Source organism: Lacerta agilis, chromosome 4 (assembly GCF_009819535.1).
Source record: "Lacerta agilis isolate rLacAgi1 chromosome 4, rLacAgi1.pri, whole genome shotgun sequence".
Classification (NCBI taxonomy): Eukaryota; Metazoa; Chordata; class Lepidosauria; order Squamata; family Lacertidae; genus Lacerta; species Lacerta agilis.
This window is the reverse complement of record NC_046315.1, coordinates 3,104,360-3,124,244: the sequence shown is the minus strand read 5'-3', so window position 1 is coordinate 3,124,244 and position 19,885 is coordinate 3,104,360. Positions and strand designations below refer to the sequence as shown.

Sequence of the window (19,885 nt, the reverse complement as noted above, 5' to 3'; positions counted from 1 at the left end):
GTCGTGGCTTCTTCATGCCATCGGAACAGAGCCCGACTGCAAAGACTGTGCGTTGATCAGCGCGCATAAAACAAATTCACACACAGGCGTCTTCAGAAGCAGGCACATTCCACACCGCTTGGGTGCAGTTAGCAAAACAAGAGGAAAATTGGTTTTCCAGCCACAAACACTGGGATGTCCCTGCAAAAAAAAAAAAAAATGCCCAAAGGCAGCGAGGAGGAGGAGGAGGAGGAAGACGAGGGAGACCAGTGCCAGGAAAGGGGAGTATATATATATATATATAAATGTTCCCATTGTGTGCGCGGCGGACACCGATGTTCTCCGTAACCGCTGGACCAAGGCGCATCAAATTAGTACAAAGCGTAACATGACCGTCGAGGAAGGATCTGGCATAATAAAAATTTAAAAAAACCACACCTGTCATGCCTAAAATATAAAGGTAAAAAAAAGGTGCGCCTATTATACCTCACCAGCAAAAGGAATGAAGACTCCAACAGCATCCAATAGAAAGGCAGATGGCCTGTCAACATCATCAGACCTGGCCAGAGCAACAATGCCTGTGCCCTCACCTAAAATGGCCACCGCAGCTTTGCATGCTCCGAGGAGAAAAAACAAACACAGAGCAGGAGGCATGCCTGAGAGGTCGCACTGAGTAAGACCAGCTCTGAGGGGATTGTTTCGCTGAGGTGCGTGATTTTGGGACTGGGTAATTTTGGGACTGGGTTGGGAGAGAATGCTCTTTAAGGTCGCCAGTGCCCTCACCTAAAATGGCCGCCGCAGCTTCGCATGCCTGGTGTTTTTACATGAGTGGAATGTGTTCTTTTATGTAAAATGAATCTCCGGGTTACTTGTGGGGAATAGGAATTAGTTCATTTCCCCCCCCCCGCCTAAAATATAGTCCGGCCTACCACATGGTCTGAGGGAAAGTGGACCGGCCCAAGGCTGAAAAAGGTTGCTGACCCCTGCTCTAAAGGGACAGGGAATAATGAAAACAGGAACTTCCAGAATACTCTCGGGGTCAGGAGAATTTTTAAAAGGACCAGCTAGTAACTAATAAAAGTTGGGGTGTCTCCCTGTTCGGGGCTTCCATTTTGTTCCACCTGGTGGCGGGTGGGGGCCCTGTCGCGACAGACTTCAAACAAAGTCCAAGCCTACTGGCTGCTGTTTTGCTCTGGCATTCCTGGCTGGTGTCCTTGTTTTTTTGTCCAGGGGAGCCCTCAGATTTCTCCTTTAGCAAGTGCATGAAAAGCTTTCTTTCCTCTGTCCTGAATCTTCCTGCATTCAGATCCTGGAACACAGGTTCTGGTGTTAGGACAGAAGGAGGAAAACTTTCCCTCTGCTCACTTTCTGCATGCCAGGCATAATCTTTCAAACTTCCACATGCCCCTTCTCACCTGTTACAGGTGGGTAGCCGTGTTGGTCTGCCATAGTCAAAACAAAATCAAAAATTCTTTCCAGTAGCACCTTAGAGACCAAATGAGTTTGTTCCTGGTATGAGCTTTCGTGTGCATGCACACGAAAGCTCATACCAGGAACAAACTCAGTTGGTCTCTAAGGTGCTACTGGAAAGAATTTTTGATTTCCTTCTCACCTGGTCTTTCCTCTAAACCAGGGGTGGCCAACTTCCAAGAGACTGTGATCTACTCCCAGGGTTAAAAATTGGCAGTGATCTACCCCCTTTTGGGGGGTTTTAGGTCAAGAAAGTTGTTGAACTTTTTTTGGGAAGGAAAGCCCTGTTTTTTAGGGGTTCACGTAAAAGTTGTTGAGCTTCTTTAGGGAGGAGGAAAGCGACATTGAGCTTTTAAAAAGTTTTTTTATTTTTATCTTTATTTGCGTTTGGAACATTTGTTGCATAACTGTGGCAAACATTGTATATCTGATAAATAAACAACAATTTTCAATAAAAAAAGGAAGGAAAACCCTTTTTTTTTTGGTGGTGGTTCAGGTCATTTTAAGGTGCAGGGCAAAGAAGTTGAGGTTTTTTAACGGGAAGCCAAAGTTTTTTAGCTTCTTTGGGGGGAACCACTGATCTACCAGTGATCTACCACAGACGTCCAGTGATCTACCAGTGGATCACGATCCACCTGTTGGACATGCCTGCTCTAAACGAAACAGACCCAAGCGCCGTGCAACTGAAGGAACACTCAGAACAAACCCAGAGCTTGGGCAGGAACCAACCAAACAGCCACAGAAACGTCAGAAAAGCGGCTCGCGAGGAGGCGTCAGCGGCAAGACACTTCGTGCCCTTTCACATTCTATATGAGCAATTTCTTTGTTCTCGAAGGCAAGTGTGGAAAAAGGGTGAGCCTCAGAAATCGGATGTATTTTGGCAAACGCACAGAGGCAACAATTCGTTCCGTGATACTTGCTCCCCGTGAAATCTGCGCGGCCTCGTCATTACGGCTGTCCGTCCGAAACAACTGCAAAACCGTCCTCTGAACCAGGCGCTCTGACTTCACCAAGAGTAGCTGGGATGCCTTGCGGTTTCAGTGACGTTTGCAACAGGAGAAATTGCTAGTTGGAGGAGCCCCAAAAAGAGCTTTTTAGCCCGGGGGGCCTTTCAGGCTCGGAACTGGGAAACATATCTTTAAAAGCACAGTTTTCTCAAAAGGCAACTGGAAACCCGTAACATGCAAAACAGCTGTATCTATATATAAATTACCCACTGAAACAAACCAACAATTATCTGTTACCGCTAAATATGTGCCTTAAATAAAGAACTGCCTTATGTCGGTTTGGTTGCAAGGAGATGTCCTGGACTGGACTTTGGCAGAAACTTCGAGAGCTGGGAGAGTCACAAACCACAGAGGGACATTACCTTCAGAAGGTAAAGGTAAAGGGACCCCTGACCATTTGGTCCAGTCGTGTCCGACTCTGGGGTTGCGGCTCTCATCTCGCTTTACTGGCCAAGGGAGCCGGCGTACAGCTTCTGGGTCATGTGGCCAGCAGGACTAAGCCGCTTCTGGCGAACCAGAGCAGCGCACGGAAACGCCGTTTACCTTCCCGCCGGAGCGGTACCTATTTATCTACTGACGTGCTTTGAAACTGCTAGGTTGGCAGGAGCAGGGACCGAGCAACGGGAGCTCACCCCGTCATTGCGGGGATTCGAACCGCCGACCTTCTGATCGGCACGCCCTAGGCTCTGTGGACACACACACAAACAATGCCTTTTCAGAAAGAGGGTTCGATGGCTTGTGAAATCACACCCTCTGACCTGTGACCCCAGCCTCAAGCCCCAGCCTCTAAACCAGGGGTAGGCAACCTAAGGCCTGTGGGTCGGCTCAATCCAGCCCGCAGACGGTCTGGGAATCAGCTTGTTTTTACATGAGTAGAATGTGTGCTTTTATTTAAAATGCATCTCTGGGCTATTTGTGGGGCCTGCCTGGTGTTTTTACATGAGTAGAATGTGTGCTTTTATTTCAAATGCATCTCTGGGTTATTTGTGGGGCCTGCCTGGTGTTTTTACATGAGTAGAATGTGTGCTTTTATTTCAAATGCATCTCTGGGCTATTTGTGGGGCCTGCCTGGTGTTTTTACATGAGTAGAATGTGTCCTTTTATTTCAAATGCACCTCTGGGTTATTTGTGGGGCCTGCCTGGTGTTTTTACATGAGTAGAATGTGTCCTTTTAAATAATCTGGGTTATTTGTGGGGCCTGCCTGGTGTTTTTACAGGAGTAAAATGTGTGCTTTTATTTAAAATGCATCTCTGGATTATTTGTGGGGCCTGCCTGGTGCTTTTACATGAGTAGAATGTGTGCTTTTATTTAAAATGCATCTCTGGGCTATTTGTGGGGCCTGCCTGGTGCTTTTACATGAGTAGAATGTGTGCTTTTATTTAAAATGGGTCTCTGGATTATTTGTGGGGCCTGCCTGGTGCTTTTACATGAGTAGAATGTGTGCTTTTATTTAAAATGCATCTCTGGATTATTTGTGGGGCCTGCCTGGTGCTTTTACATGAGTAGAATGTGTGCTTTTATTTAAAATGGGTCTCTGGGTTATTTGTGGGGCATAGGAATTCATATATATATATATATATATATATATATATATATATATATATATTCAAAATATAGTCCGGCCCACCACATGGTCTGAGGGACGGTAGACCGCCCACGGCTGAAAAAGGTTGCTGACCCCTGCTCTAAACCCTAGAAGGTTTATTCAGCAACACATTAATTTATAGCATTAAAAAAACCTCTCTGCACATGCACAGAGGTGCATATTCTGTTGCAACTTCACTTCAACCAAAAGCAACGTCCCTGAAATAAGTTTTGGGGCACAATTGCACTCTGGCGAACACCCCTTCCCTGGGACGCAACGAACAAAATAACGGGCTTGGAACGGGAGAGGTATTATTTTTGGAGAGTCAACGTGTGATCACGGGTGGCAACCAACACAGATGTCCAGCTGCGGCTGCCCAAAGGGAGCCTCAAATTACCATCTTCTCTTAATCACAACTCCAGATCTCCCTCCCTCTTAATCCCAGGAAATGAAATGTTCACAAGGAAACTGGGGTGAGGGGAAGGGAGAGAAACCTTTCCACCCCCTGTGAGATTCAGGCAAAGCCCTGGAGGAAATTCCTTTGCCCAAGATCCAGCCAGAGTTGGATCTCAGGAACACGAAATCTCCTCCTGTTTTAATCCCATTCAAAAATATTTCTTGCCTTGGCGGAAAGCATGGAAAGTGTGGGCAGAGGGCTGGCCGAAGGAAGTGAGCCACAAATTTATTCACCTGCAATGGATCTTGCAAAGTAGGAGGAAAAGAGCACATGAATATGTACATGATTCCCTTTCATAGAATCATAGAATCCTAGAGTTGGAAGAGACCCCAAGGGCAATCCAGTCCAACCCCCTGCCAAGCAGGAAACACCACCAAAGCATTTCTGACAGATGGCTGTCAAGCCTCCGCTTAAAGACCTCCAAAGAAGGAGACTCCACCACACTCCTTGGCAGCAAATTCCACTGTCCAACAGCTCTTACTGTCAGGAAGTTCTTCCTAATGTTTAGGTGGAATCTTCTTTCTTGTAGTTTGAATCCATTGCCCCGTGTCCGCTTCTCTGGAGCAGCAGAAAACAACCTTTTCCTCGTGGCTAAGTACCCTCACCAAATTAATAGTAACACAAGCATATTATTATTATTATTATTATTATTATTATTATTATTGCAGTTCATGGAGTCTCATTTAAATAAATCTTCTTCATGAAGAATGGGTCAATCGGTAGTCTTCAACCACAACACATATACAGAACCTCCATTTACAGGAGCAGAGTACCTTGGGAAAATAGTCTGCTTTGCTTTTGGACTTCCTGGAGAAATCTGGCTGGACAACATTAGAAACAAGGGGTTGTAGCCAGCTACTCAGAGTAGACCCACTTGTCATTAATGCACCAGAGTTAGCCGTGTCCTAACTCGGGGGTACTCTGAGCAGACCTTGCATGTGGCTAAGACCCAGGAAGGGGTCTTAGTTCACCAACAATTTAGTGGCGGGGGGGGGGGGGGTGCATGCCATTTCCTGGGAAAGCTTAAGGCATGTGTATTAAAACACGAAAGCACACTGTGTGTGTGTTAAGAACAAGAAAAAAAACAACCCACAAATCATTGCTCTGCTATAACCAGCAGGCTCTCGAAGGGAGCCTGAAAAAGGAAAAAGGCAGCGGGAATGAAAGGCCTTTGCCTCTGTGGGAAGAACAGGCCACAATTTGCTATTTAAAACCAAACCAAAAAGCCTAAGGACTGGGAGTCCTTCTAAGATTACTAATACTGTAGCCATAAGACAATATGCACAACAGTTTTGTCCTCTGTGTTCAGAGGGTACAATGCACAGAGCAGGAAGGATACTTCAAATGTGATCTAGCGCAAACTCCCAGGTGGGATGCCTTAAAAGCTGTTGTGTTTGTTGCTATATCCGGGGTGGGGGGGGGAGGGTTTGCGGTGTGGCAGCAAGCCTGTGTGTCCCTCTGCTTCTGCATGAGCTAAGGACAGAGGGAACTGGGGAGGTCCAAACCCCACTGCTGCTGCTGCTGCTGGGGACCAGCTTTCCCCAGAAGAATTCGATTCAGATCCCTCTGTTGCCTCGGGACCGGACAGGCAGCCCAATCCTCTGACGGGAGACACATGTCCACACATTGCAGTCCTCTTGGCTCCATATAGACAAGTTTCAAAGCTTTTCTCGTCAGAAGAATCGGCTTTAGCATGTTAATGTTAGATAAAATTGTTTAGAAGAAATTTTTGTTGTGAATGATTTAATTGTTAAAGAGTATCTTAAGATATTGAGTTTAAGCTATGATTTATATTTGATTAAGTAAATCTAAAGAGTATTAAGAGATATGGTAAATGTTAATGGGAAAAGATATAAAGTTACCCAAAATATATATATGATTTTGAATGCAGTGGAGGGAACGGGGGAAGTCCCCAAAAAGAGAAGTTAGAAACAAGAAAAGTACAAAGATAGGTATCGGTTAAGGTTTGTATATGTTTTTCTTATGTTTATTGTTGTTGTTATTGTTTTTATTGTTGATTTTGTTTATTGTTTATTATGTATTGTGTTTTTTATTGTGTTTATGTTTATGTAGTGTTTTCTCTTTGTTCTATTGGAAAATAATAAAAACTTTATTAAAAAAAAAAGTTTCAAAGCTTTTCTCTACCATAAGCAACGAGTCCTTATGTTTACTAAAGGCGCAATTTAAATAAATAACTGGCCATTAAAAATCTGACCAGCCAGAAAGGAGCAGGAAATCTACATCTTTAGGACGGTTAAGTTGATTCCATTTTCAGAGCGTTTCCCTCACTTTGCATCTCCACGTTTATATCTGAGCTTTCACACAGGGTAAAGTCCACTTCTGGAACGACAGCGGAACACAGCACACGTTCAGAACTCGTTTCCACATTATTTGCAAACGGGTTTTTTTTTTTTCCCCTGGAAGCAAACAGCACGGGTACGAGCGCCAATCTTGCACTATATTTCACTGTAGCTCCAGTTAAGGGGGAAGCCATGAAATGGAATAAACAGCCACGGAGACGCAGCCTAGGTTACAACACCTGCTGCCCAGCTGCCTATATAACTGCAATACTGTATTATAATGACTTATTTCTTTTCTTTCCTACAGATGTGCAGCCGACACTCAACATGACATTCCTCCTGGTACCCATTACCCAACCCCAGTTCCCCCTTGGACTTTGGGAGTGATTCAGTTGGGGGGGGGTTGTACTTCTGCCAACATCTGGGTCCCCCAAGGCTACTGATACCTCCATTTCATTCTTCAGCTGCCGTGCTTTGGCAATCAGAAACCCTAGTTCAATTCGGAAGCAACAAGATATAAATGCACTGCGCATACAAACATTTTACTTACAACCCGCTCTCCATTTTTGTTAGGTTTGCGCGGAGACCCTACAAGGCACTACCTATTGCTTTAACTCCAGGAAAACTCCACCATCAGGATTCCACCACCTGCACCTTGCAGCTACGGGAGGTTTCAGCGGACTAGAAAATCACAGAGTTGGAAGGGACCCCCGAGGGTCCTCTAGTCCAACCCCCTGCAATGCAGGAATATGCAACTGTCCCAGACGGGGTTCGAACCTGCAGCCTTGGCGTTATCAGCACCAGGCTCTAACCAGCGGAGCTACATATGGCTGATGCCTTGCATACTTTAAAAACTGCTTACATGCTATTGCCATTTAAAACTTACACACTTGCCTGTCCTTCGTTCTCCCTTTGAAATCTACGGGAGATTAAAATGCTGCTGATCTACAACTCCCATCGGCTCCAGCAAGCATGGTCAAGCATGCTGGGAGTTATAGTTCTGCAACACCTAGAGAGCCAAAGAGGTCCCCCGCACCTACCTCGTCTGAAATGAATCGTGATGGAAGTCCATTTGCAAGCAAGGGGCATAATCTGATCGCGGCTGACTTAAGTCCCAGCATTGAGCATTGCTCGATTTTAGGATTTGAGTTAAAGCCCCATTCCTAGTCCAGGACTTTAACCACTGCAGCACACTGCCTATTTTTACAGCAGACTTTGTTCCCATGAGAACTGTTTATTTGTTGTTGTCGTTATTCACAGCTTTGCCTCTCGTGTAGCTTTTGTGCGGTTTAAAACTCCCCCAGAGTTGCCTCTTTGTACTGAATTTAACGCTGCGGTCCTAAGCACGCTTACTCGGGAGTAATTCCTAACTGGAATCACCAAGGCTTCCTTCTTGAGTAAATGTAGCTAGGACCGCCATACATGGGCGTACCCAAGGGGGGGCAGGAGGGGGCACCTGCCCCCCCCCCCGAAGCAAAAAATAATAGTTAAATGGTTATCGGCAGCCTAAAAGGGAAAAAAAAGCTCAACTACAGGTCTTTCTCCCCCTCCCAAAATCTAAATAACGATTGAGCGCTGCCAACCAGCAGCCGGCCACTGCGTGTGTGTGTGTGTGTTGCGCCGGCTGATCGTTGCAAGGGAGCTTTGGAAACTGTGTTCCCTTGCATGGTGAGTAGTTCCTTTGCGATGGCTGAGGATCCTGGGAAACTGAGTTTTTCAGCCATTTGGGGGCTTTCTGTTTGGGGGGGGGAGTTTTTCTGTTTCTTGAAGCTGCTTTTGTTTGCTGTTTACATAATGTGGTCAGTAATCTAAAAACGAACCGAACCCCTAAAAAACGGGGCATTCCTCATCCCCCAAAAAGGCCAACAACTTTGAGCTGAACCCCCCAAAAACGGGGGTAGATCACTGCTGAAAGTAGATCACAGTCTCTTGGGAGTTGGCCACCCCTGGTATAAGACATGTACCTTAACTAGAATAAAAATTAAAAATTCAAGCAAATAATTGTAATAACTACCGTAATAAAGAACTGCTATAATTATATATAATTTTCCTAAATTTTTGGTTTCATTCGCCTTTCCGTGCTGAAATGTCACAACCTGAACGACCATGGCTGGCCCCCCACCCCCCAGTTTTGATCCTGGGTAAGCCCCTGCCGCCATAGACATTTCATCTCCAAGCTGCTCTTCTGATGTAGTTTACAGACACAGGCAAAACACGGCCAAGAAAGCGTTCTGTGTAACTTTGCACCCGGCATATTAAAGGCTCTTTTGTCTCACTTAATCCACATTTCTCCTATCGTGGGACTAAAGGGCTCCAGTGAAGTTCCGCCTGGGACTTGAACACAGCACTTTGCTTTAGCGGTTGAGTCCGGGGACCAGGCTCCCCCCCACACACCCCACACCCCTTATTTTGCTAAGGAGAAAAAGAAATACTGCGTCTGAAGAAGGCAAAATAATAGAGACCTGTTGGTGCGCCGCGCTCTGCTTTGAAAACGAGGGCAGCGGGAGGCATGGAGAAGGAGGTTCTGTAGGTGTCTTGACCCAATTACCCCAATTACTGCCAAGGGTGGTGATTAAATCTGGCTTCCCAGAAGCAACAGAAACCACATTCCAAGGGGAGGAAGAAGGACTCTTATGGAAGAGAGCATAACAAGACCCAGAGCTTGGCGGATAACTCTGTGTCCGAGGAACGCGCCCTTTTCATTTATGAAGGATGCCCCCCCCCGACTCCCCACTTCCATATTACAGTCGTACCTCGGGTTACATACGCTCCAGGTTGTGTACTTTTCGGGTTACGAACTCCACTAACCCGGAAGCGCAACCCGATGCGCTCGCGATTTGCACACGCACAGAGCGTTTTTCGCGGGTTTTCCCCATCTGCGCATTTCCAAGGCACAAATACAGGATGGGTGACACCTGGCTTGAGAGCAGTGCATGTGAAAAGGACCTAGGAGTCTTGGTAGACCATCAACTTGGCACGAGTCAACAGTGTGATGCAGCAGCTAAAAAAGCCAATGCAATTCTGGGCTGCATCAAGAGGAGTATAGCGTCTAGATCAAGGGAAGTAATAGTACCACTATATTCTGCTCTGGTCAGACCTCACCTGGAATACTGTGTCCAGTTCTGGGCACCACAGTTCAAGAAAGATACTGACAAGCTGGAACGTGTCCAGAGGAAGACAACCAAAATGGTCCAAGGCCTGGAAACGATGCCTTAGGAGGAATGGCTTAGGGAGCTGGGTATGTTTAGCCTGGAGAAGAGAAGGTTAAGGGGGGATAGGATAGCCATGTTCAAATATATAAAAGGATGTCATATAGAGGAGGGAGAAAGGTTGTTTTCTGCTGCTCCAGAGAAACGGACACGGGGCAATGGATTCAAACTACAAGAAAGAAGATTCCACCTAGACATTAGGAAGAACTTCCTGACAGTGAGAGCTGTCTGACAGTGGAATTTGCTGCCAAGGAGTGTGGTGGAGTCTCCTTCTTTGGAGGTCTTTAAGCGGAGGCTTGACAGCCATCTGTCAGGAATGCTTTGATGGTGTTTCCTGCTTGGCAGGGGGTTGGACTGGATGGCCCTTGGGGTCTCTTCCAACTCTAGGATTCTATGATTCTATGATTCTAAGTATGTAACCCAGGGTACCCCTGTATTGCACACACACAACGGGTGGAGCAAAACAAACTGGGGAAGAATCTCCTCTTAAACACACGAAGATCACACGCTAGTACACAGATATTACCCCAGGAACATCCCTCTTCTAGATAGATAGATAGATAGATTTTACCACTCTTTCACTTGCGAACCTAACAGGCAATTTATAGGATGCTGCAGGAGAGGTTATTACCGATAAAGGTCATCTTCTGGCACACAACTGGCATAAAACATCGGCAAGGGCCCAAAGCACAAATCCTTGCGCATCAGATGGTCTTAGGCGATGTTTTCTCTCTTTCAGCCTATGCACCAATCCGCAATATGGACCTAGCCCTTTAAGCCTACCTTGCAGGGTGGTTGGGAAGATGAAGCACGGCAACTTCCTACTACTCAGCCCGTTTGTACGGGAGTCGGAACGCCTGATGGTTCCTTGACACCACAGCAGAGTGGTGAGCAACATTAAAGTTATTTGCTGTAGCTTGTCTTCACTTACCAATATAAAGGTAAAGGACCCCTGGACGGTTAAGTACAGTCAAAGGCAACTCTGGGGTTGCGGCGCTCATCTCGCTTTCAGGCCGAGGGAGCCGGCGTTTGTCCGCAGACAGCTTTCCGGGTCATGTGGCCAGCAGGACTAAACCGCTTCTGGTGCAACAGGACACCGTGACGGAAACCAGAGCGCACGGAAATGCTGTTTACCTTCCCGCTGCAGTGGTACCTATTTATCTACTTGCACTTTGATGTGCTTTCGAACTGCTAGGTTGGCAGGAGCTGGGACAGAGCAACAGGAGCTCACCCCGTCGCGGGGATTCGAACCGTCAACCTTCCGATCGGCAAGCCCAAGACAAGAGGCTCAGTGGTTCAGACCACAGGGCTACCCACGTCCCTATACTTGCCAATATATATGTGGCTGTCCCTGGATCAAGCAAATTTTCTTCTTTAAGTTCTCAAAACTCTTAACGTAGCTCAAGGTTGCCATCTGAACCAGCCAGATGTTTAACTGAGAATCAATCACGGTTAGTCCGTAATTTGAAAAATTAAGACTTTACAGCTGTCTTGCCCCAAAATGGCAACTAGACATTCTGTTTGGGCGACTGTAACCTTGGTTTAGGGACGCGGGTGGCGCTGTGGTCCAAAACCCCTGAGCCTCTTGGGCATGCCGATCAGAAGGTCGGCGGTTCGAATCCCCGCGACGGGGTGAACTCCTGTTGCTCGGTCCCAGTTCCTGCCAACCTAGCAGTTCGAAAGCAGGCCAGTGCAAGTAGATAGATAGGTACCGCTCCGGCGGGAAGGTAAACGGCGTTTCCGTGCGCTGCTCTGGTTCGCCAGAAGCGGGTTAGTCATGCTGGCCACATGGCCCGGAGAAACCGTCTGCGGACGAACGCCGGCTCCCTCGGCCTGTAAAGCGAGATGAGCGCCGCAACCCCAGAGCCATTGGTTGCCTAGCCGACATATCTGGGTTTCTAACACTGTATCCGGCAACTCACAAAAGCGCAGCTGTAGGCCCTTCATTTCAGGGCAAGGCAGCAGCTGGTGCTGTCATGTCTGCTAGCAGCAGGAGGAGCAGGTGCAGGGACAGGTGACCTCTGCAACGCGACAGGTGCTCTCCTGGGAGTAAGGGGGGGGGAGTTTGCAGCCTGACAGCTTCAGACAGTTCTGCAGAAACCTTCCTTCCTAATCAGGATCAGCCCCCTTCAAAGGGTTTTGCTTCTTTTTTTATTGGTGTTTATTGTTATAAAAATTACATACAGCACTAAAAGACAGTTAACAAACATCGATCGACTCAGAACAAAACAAGACAAAACAAAACCTGTCACGCAAAGAAAGAAGAAACGGGGGGGGGGGGGGGAATCTACTTATTATACATAATTTCAAAAAATTACACATCGTCACAAAAAATTAAAAATGACTTCCAATTAATCTCGCTGGAATTAACTCTTTTTTCTATATTATCCCACATTTATTCAATTTTATCTCTTAATTTACACCATCTTGGTTTTTCATCAGGTTCAGTCTAGTTCTGCCATAAGGAAACTACCTAATCCATTATTCACCAAATACTCCTTAAAGATTTCCCATTCTTTATGGACTTTTTGTCCTCCTACTCTTCCAGTACTCTTCTCTAATTGTAAATATTCCACCATTAATATCTGACAATCCAGGGTTTTGCTTTTTAATAAAGGTAAAGGGACCCCTGACTGCTAGGTCCAGTCGTGGACGACTCTGGGGTTGCGGTGCTCATCTGGCGTTATTGGCCGAGGGAGCCGGCGTACAGCTTCCGGGTCATGTGGCCAGCATGACTAAGCCGCTTCTGGAGAACCAGAGCAGCGCACGGAAACGCCGTTTACCTTCCCTGCTGGAACGGTACCCATTTATCTACTTGCACTTTGACGTGCTTTCGAACTGCTAGGTTGGCAGGAGCAGGGACCGAGCAACGGGAGCTCACCCCAAACCCAAAAACGATGCACAAACTGCTTTACGAGCTTCATCTAATTTATCTCGACAACAAGGCTGTGGTTTAACCTGGGGGCGCCCAAAAGACACTGTCTGCAAACCCCCGGCACTCGGTCCACGGTCCCACTCTGAATCCACACTGTGTCTTTACAGTGCCAGTTAACTGCTCTGACCTTGCCTCCGCCAGGGATTTCTCAGGGAAATATGCAAGGGCAGTTATAGATTAAGCTTGCCATACAGATGCGGGTGCTGCTACAGGCAGAAAGAGGTGGGGGCAGGGTGAGTTCCAGCTGCTACCCTCCAGGCAACCCACACAAGCACCCCCACCCCAGGAAGATTAACCGGCTCCGGCGCAGCCAAGGAAAGGAGGTCACTACTGATTGTTCTCCGACAGCCGCCTTCGCTAACCTGCTGGTTCCCTCCAGGTGGTTTGTGGACTACAAATCCCATCACCACCCCAGCCTCCAGTGACTGCTCTGGCAGCCTCAGGATCCCAAAGACGACACACAGGCACTCACCTCCTGACATGCTTTGACCAGTCATTTGCTTAAGGCACAATCAGGAGTTGGGAGAATCCAAGTGAAGGATCCGTCCCCGAAAGCCCAAAGTCCCTGACCGGCCTTTGTCATTAACCAGCTCCCAGTCTTTATAATACTGTATTTACATGAAACAAAATAGAAAATTCTTTTCAGTAGCACCTTAGAGAAACAAAACCTGTCACAAACCTGTTTCGACTATGGCAGACCAACACGGCTACCCACCTGTAACTGTATTTACATGGACGAGCAAGCACTTTTAAATCCCTATACCTCTTTTAAAAGGTAAAGGGACCCCTGACCATTAGGTCCGACTCTGGGGTTGCGGCGCTCATCTTGCTTTATTGGCCGAGGGAGCCGGCTTCCGGGTCATGTGGCCAGCATGACTAAGCCGCTTCTGGCGAACCAGAGCAGCGCACGGAAACGCCGTTTACCTTCCCGCCGGAGCGGTACCTATTTATCTACTTGCACTTTTGACGTGCTTCCGAACTGCTAGGTGGGCAGGAGCTGGGACCGAGCAACCCCGTCGTCGTGGGGATTCGAACCGCCAACCTTTTGATCAGCAAGCCCTAGGCTCTGTGGTTTAACCCACAGCGCCACCTCTTTTACTCTTTTACTCAGCAGTAAATTCTCCTTAGCTGGACAGTTGCCTGGCTGCCTGTCCTGCCCTCCTGAACTTTCCTCCTCGAAACTTCACTCCCAGTGTTGTTTTAAGAGCATCACTTCCTGGCTGTTCACAAAAATGGCTATATTGTACTGGTGTGGAGAACCCTACCTCTTTTTGAAGACTGTGCCTCACTCTGCACTTAATTCTGCCTCGCAGCCACCACTCAACAGAACCAAATCAGAGGCTCGAGGGTTTTTGTGGGGTGTTTTTTTTTTCAAATAAAGGAGCAATATCCCACATTAACAGGACTCAAAGCAGGCAGTTCGATCAAAATAATTGGGTCTGTTTATTTCATTGGGTCTGCTCTGAACATGAGAACATTGGATATTGCCTCAGGACACAGGAACTCCCTAAAAGCGCCAGCCAAGGAGATAAAGTGTGGCCCCAATCCTTCAAAACATCACAGGCCTCTCCCCAAACCCGGAATTGTTCAATCCAGTTGAAACCTCATTTGCTTACAAAACTGTGCAGAAATTTCTTCTGTGGGTCAAATACATACATATTTTTTCCCCAATCCCAGAATTTAAGTCCCAAGCACATTTTGAGTCCAGCTTTTGACTTGTCAACGTTTGGCAGTTGTTAACTGACAACATCTTTAAAAACTGGCATGCAATGGCGTCTCTGATATTTGACTGCGTCCAACAGATGACATGCAACTGCTTTCAGTACCTTGGCTGCCAACAGACAGTTAGGAGATCAAGCAAGAGATGCTGACTAGCCTAACAGCAGGATCCCAGACAAGTCTTCCTCATGAGTAAGCCCCGTTGAGTTCAGCGGGGCTCACTCCTAGGAAAGTACGCACAGGAGTCCGACTCATTGAATCCCGGCAGGAAAATCTTACAACACGCAGGCAGAGTGAGGATCGGCACCGCCAAACCCTCGAGTCCAAAACCCCATCTCAAAATTCAAAAGTGAAATCCCAGGTTCGGAATTTGGTGAGAGCTGTTCTTCTTCCAAACCCTGAAGAAGTCGCGCGTTTGGTTTGGACAATCTGCCACTTTTTAGCCCTGGAATGAAAAGTGCTTCTTGGGGGGTCCCGCAAACGCCGCCAGAATGGGCGAGACCCGTCCGGCCCCCGGCACGACTCGAGGGCCGCCAGCAGCACGGAAACAACGGCTTGGGGAGGGGGGGTCTCCAACTCCTCGGTTTGCCCCCAATAAAATATTTGAGGGGTCCAGGCTCCCCCCTCCCCAAGTTGATGGGCACCGCCATTGAAAGGGCGTGCGTGCGCCATGCCTGGTGATCGATCCCCCACCCCCCAAAAAAATCCCCAAATATTTTTTTTCAAGTTGGGGCCTCTGCTCCAAGCTTTTGGGGAGACGGTCCCCTTCCTCCCGCCCGCGCCCCCTTTCCCTTCCCTTCGCCCCGCCACTCACAGCACGCACAGGGCGTAGGCTCCGGCCACGCTCTCGCTGTCGCGCACCAAGAAGCTGCCGTCGCGCCCCGCGCGGGCCAGGAGCTCTTCGGCCGCAGCGCGGCTCAGATCCTTGTGGTACCACGACGGAGGGGCCCCGGGAGGAGGAGGAGGCGGCGGCTGCTGTTGCTGCAGCGCGGCGGCCCCTGCTGCGCCCGCCATGCCCGGAGCAGAGCGGCGGAAGCGAGGCGGGCGCTTAGCGGAGCCCGGCGAGGAGGAGGAGGCGCCCCCGACGGGCGGGCCGCGAGGGGCGCATGGCGGCTGCGGGAAACTCTTGGCCCGGGGCGCCCACGGGGGATCGTGCAGCAGGGTTGGCGGCGGCGGAGAGGCAGCAGCAGCCGCGCTCGTTCGCTTCCTTCCTTCCTTCCTTCTTCTTCCCGAGCCTGTGGCGCTTCTCGTCCGGCGAGGCGCAGTGGCGAGGGGAGCCGCTTGGCGCGCTGCTCGGCGGCCCCTTCGAGGCGGGGAAAAGGCGCCTCCGCCTCCTTCTCCGCCTCCTCCTCCTCCTCCGGGCAGCGGCGAAGAAAGGGGCTCCGACGAAGCGGGGACCGGGTCCCCGCCAAGCCCCGCCGCGTCGAAGGGGAAGGACGCGCGCCCCGCAGGCGCCCCCTTGGCTCCCAGTCAGCTCCCACTTGGCTCCACCGGGACGGAGAGGAGTTGGGAAGGAAGCGGCAGCCCCGACTCGGCTCCTGGGCCCCCCGTCGCCGTCCTTCTTCGCCGGGGGGGACGGCGGGCGCTTCCTGCTCGCCGGCGCGACCCTGAGCGGGCGAGGGAAGGGGACGGGACTCCGAAAGGGACGGGGCGCCCCCGAGGAAAGCCCTTCGGACGCAGCGCGCAACGGTGGAAACTCCCTCCCGGGGGAGAGGGAGAGGGGGCGGGTTGAGTGAAATGCTGCGGGAGGGGAGGGCGGCCCCGTCCCGCAGAACCGATCCCATGGCGCAGTGCACGCACGCACGCTGTTTGAATGGCAAAGCCCGGCAGAATATTTGGGAAGTCCAAAGGAACCTCAGTTGGCTCCCTATTGCGCAGGTGGCAGCATATGCATTTTGAGGTTTTCTATTCTGATTTTATTCTGTGACCCATCCTGAGACCTGCAGGTATAGAAATTCTAAAAAATAATAATAATAATTAATAAGAAGTCGCCGGCTTGGATGGCTTCAAAAGTAGGTTGGGCAAATTCATAGAATCGTAGAGTTGCAAGGGACCCCTAAAGGTCATCCAGTCCAACCCCCCTGCAATGCAGGCATCTCGGCTAGATTATCCGTGGCAGATGGCCATCCAACCTCTGCTTTAAAACCTCCAAGGAAGGAGAGTCCACCACCTCCAGAGGGAGGCCATTCCACTGTCGAACAACTCTTGCTGTCAGAAAGTTTTCCTGGTCTTGAGTCAGAATCTCCTTTCATGCAGGAGGAGAGAGCTACAGATGGCTACTTAGTCAGGATGGCTTTGCTCTGCCTTGGCAGTCGGAGGCAGCAATACTTCTGAATCCCAGTGGTAGAAGGAGAGGAGAGGGCTCTTGGGCTCCGGTCTGCTGGGGCCCCTGGTTGGCCCCTGTGAGAACAGGACGCTGGACTACAGGTGAAACTCGAAAAATTAGAATATCGTGGAGAGGTTCATTTCTTTCAGTAATTCAACTCAAAAGGTGAAACTAATATATGAGATAGACTCATGACATGCAAAGCGAGATATGTCAAGCCTTTATTTGTTATAATTGGGATGGTTATGACGTACAGCTGGCGAGAACCCCAAATTAACATTCTCAACTTTGGGGTTTTGCATCAGCTGCGCACCATAATCATCACAATTATAACTCATAAAGGCTTGACATATCTCGCTTTGCATGTCATGAGTCTATCTCATATATTAAACTCCAGTAGCTAATGAAAACAATTGCTTACATAAATGGACTTTTCCACGATATTCTGATTTTTCGAGTTTCACCCGTAGATGCGCCATTGGCCTCATCCTGCAGACGCTTTCTTATGCTCTTGAAGAGAAGGAAGTTCTAGTGTTGTGAGAGAGGAATGAAACCTTTTCTCCATCCCATGCATCCTTTTATAAACCTCTTTTATCAGGTTGCCTCTTCCTTGCTTTTTATCTAAACTAACGCTGCAACCTTTCCCCATGGGGGGATCGCTCTTCCCCTCAACCCTGTCGGTTGCCTTTTTCCAGTCATTGCCTCAAGCAGTTGTTAGCCCACACTTCCCCTAACATTTCCTCATCACTTTCCCTGTCACAGAAAATCAGATTCAGGGATGGTGGGTGGGTGGGTGGGCAGAAGCAGGTTTGTTGCAATAGAATGGAAAATCCGTTCCGCAGCCTGAATTTGCCGGTATCTGATCACATTCCACCTCCAGATTGAAGCAGTTTGGAAGTCCGTTACACTTTGCAGAAAAGCACACCGGCTCAGATAGTTAGATTACAAAACAATCGCTAGCCTAAAATAATTCAACTCTTATGGTTTTAAGAGAGGATGAGATACATTCACAGAGAATAAGGCCGTCAATGATTGTGTCCTGCCGCCCCCCAGTCAGAGGTATTCATGCTTCCAAATATCACCTGGCTTGAGAGCAGTACATGTGAAAAGGATCTAGGAGTCTTGGTAGACCATAAACTTGACATGAGTCGACAGTGTGATGCAGCAGCTAAAAAAGCCAATGCAATTCTGGGCTGCATCAAGAGGAGTATAGCGTCTAGATCAAGGGAAGTAATAGTACCACTGTATTCCGCTCTGGTCAGACCTCACCTGGAATATTGTGTCCAGTTCTGGGCACCACAGTTCAAGAAGGATACTGACAAGCTGGAACGTGTCCAGAGGAGGGCCACCAAAATGGTCCAAGGCCTGGAAACGATGCCTTACGAGGAACGGCTTAGGGAGCTGGGTATGTTTAGCCTGGAGAAGAGAAGGTTGAGGGGTGATATGATAGCCATGTTCAAATATATCAAAGGATGTCATATAGAGGAGGGAGAAAGGTTGTTTTCTGCTGCTCCAGAGAAGCGGACACGGGGCAATGGATTCAAACTACAAGAAAGAAGATTCCACCTAAACATTAGGAAGAACTTCCTGACAGTAAGAGCTGTTGGACAGTGGAATTTGCTGCCAAGGAGTGTGGTGGAGTCTCCTTCTTTGGAGGTCTTGAAGCGGAGGCTTGACAGCCATCTGTCAGGAATGCTTTGGTGGTGTTTCCTGCTTGGCAGGGGGTTGGACTGGATGGCCCTTGTGGTCTCTTCCAATTCTATGATTCTATGATTCTATGATTCTAAGTATGTAACCCAGGGTACCCCTGTATTGCACACACACAACGGGTGGCGCAAAACAAACTGGGGAAGAATCTCCTCTTAAACACACGAAGATCACACGCTAGTGCACAGATATTACCCCAGGAACATCCCTCTTCTAGATAGATAGATAGATAGATTTTACCACTCTTTCACTTGCGAACCTAACAGGCAATTTATAGGATGCTGCAGGAGAGGTTATTACCGATAAAGGTCATCTTCTGGCACACAACTGGCATAAAACATCGGCAAGGGCCCAAAGCACAAATCCTTGGGCATCAGATGGTCTTAGGCGATGTTTTCTCTCTTTCAGCCTATGCACCAATCCGCAATATGGATCTAGCCCTTTAAGCCTACCTTGCAGGGTGGTTGGGAAGATGAAGCACGGCAACTTTCTACTACTCAGCCCGTTTGCACGGGAGTCGGAACGCCTGATGGTTCCTTGACACCACAGCAGAGTGGTGAGCAACATTAAAGTTATTTGCTGTAGCTTGTCTTCACTTACCAATATAAAGGTAAAGGACCCCTGGACGGTTAAGTCCAGTCAAAGACAACTATGGGGTTGCGCGCTCATCTCGCTTTCAGGCCGAGGGAGCCGCCGTTTGTCCGCAGACAGCTTTCCGGGTCATGTGGCCAGCAGGACTAAACCGCTTCTGGTTCAACGGGACACCGTGACAGAAACCAGAGCGCACGGAAATGATGTTTACCTTCCCGCTGCAGTGGCACCTATTTATCTACTTGCACTGGTATGCTTTCGAACTGCTAGGTTGGCAGGAGCTGGGACAGAGCAATGGGAGTTCACTCCGTCGCGGGGATTCGAACCGCCGACCTTCCGATCGGCAAGCCCAAGACAAGAGGCTCAGTGGTTCAGACCACAGGGCCACCCACGTCCCTATACTTGCCGATATATATGTGGGCTGTCCCTGGATCAAGCGAATTTTCTTCTTTAAGTTCTCAAAACTCTTAACCTGCCATCTGAACCAGCCAGATGTTTAACTGAGAATCAATCATGGTTAGTCCGTCATTTGAAAAATAAAGACTTTAGAGCTGTCATGCCCCAAAGTGGCAACTAGACATTCTGTTTGGGCAAACTGT

At 48.7% G+C, this 19,885-nt stretch overlaps 1 protein-coding gene across 1 annotated transcript in view; it reads right to left on the bottom strand.

Annotated features, from left to right (window-relative positions):
* The window catches only part of INPPL1 (inositol polyphosphate phosphatase like 1), a 100,304-nt gene extending 84,628 nt beyond the window's left edge, over positions 1 to 15,676 (bottom strand). The window contains exon 1 of the mRNA XM_033145816.1: positions 15,477 to 15,676. Within this exon, the coding sequence (XP_033001707.1) occupies positions 15,477 to 15,676 (200 nt within the window). The remainder of the gene's footprint in view (positions 1 to 15,476) is intronic.
* Positions 15,677 to 19,885: the final 4,209 nt, after the last annotated feature.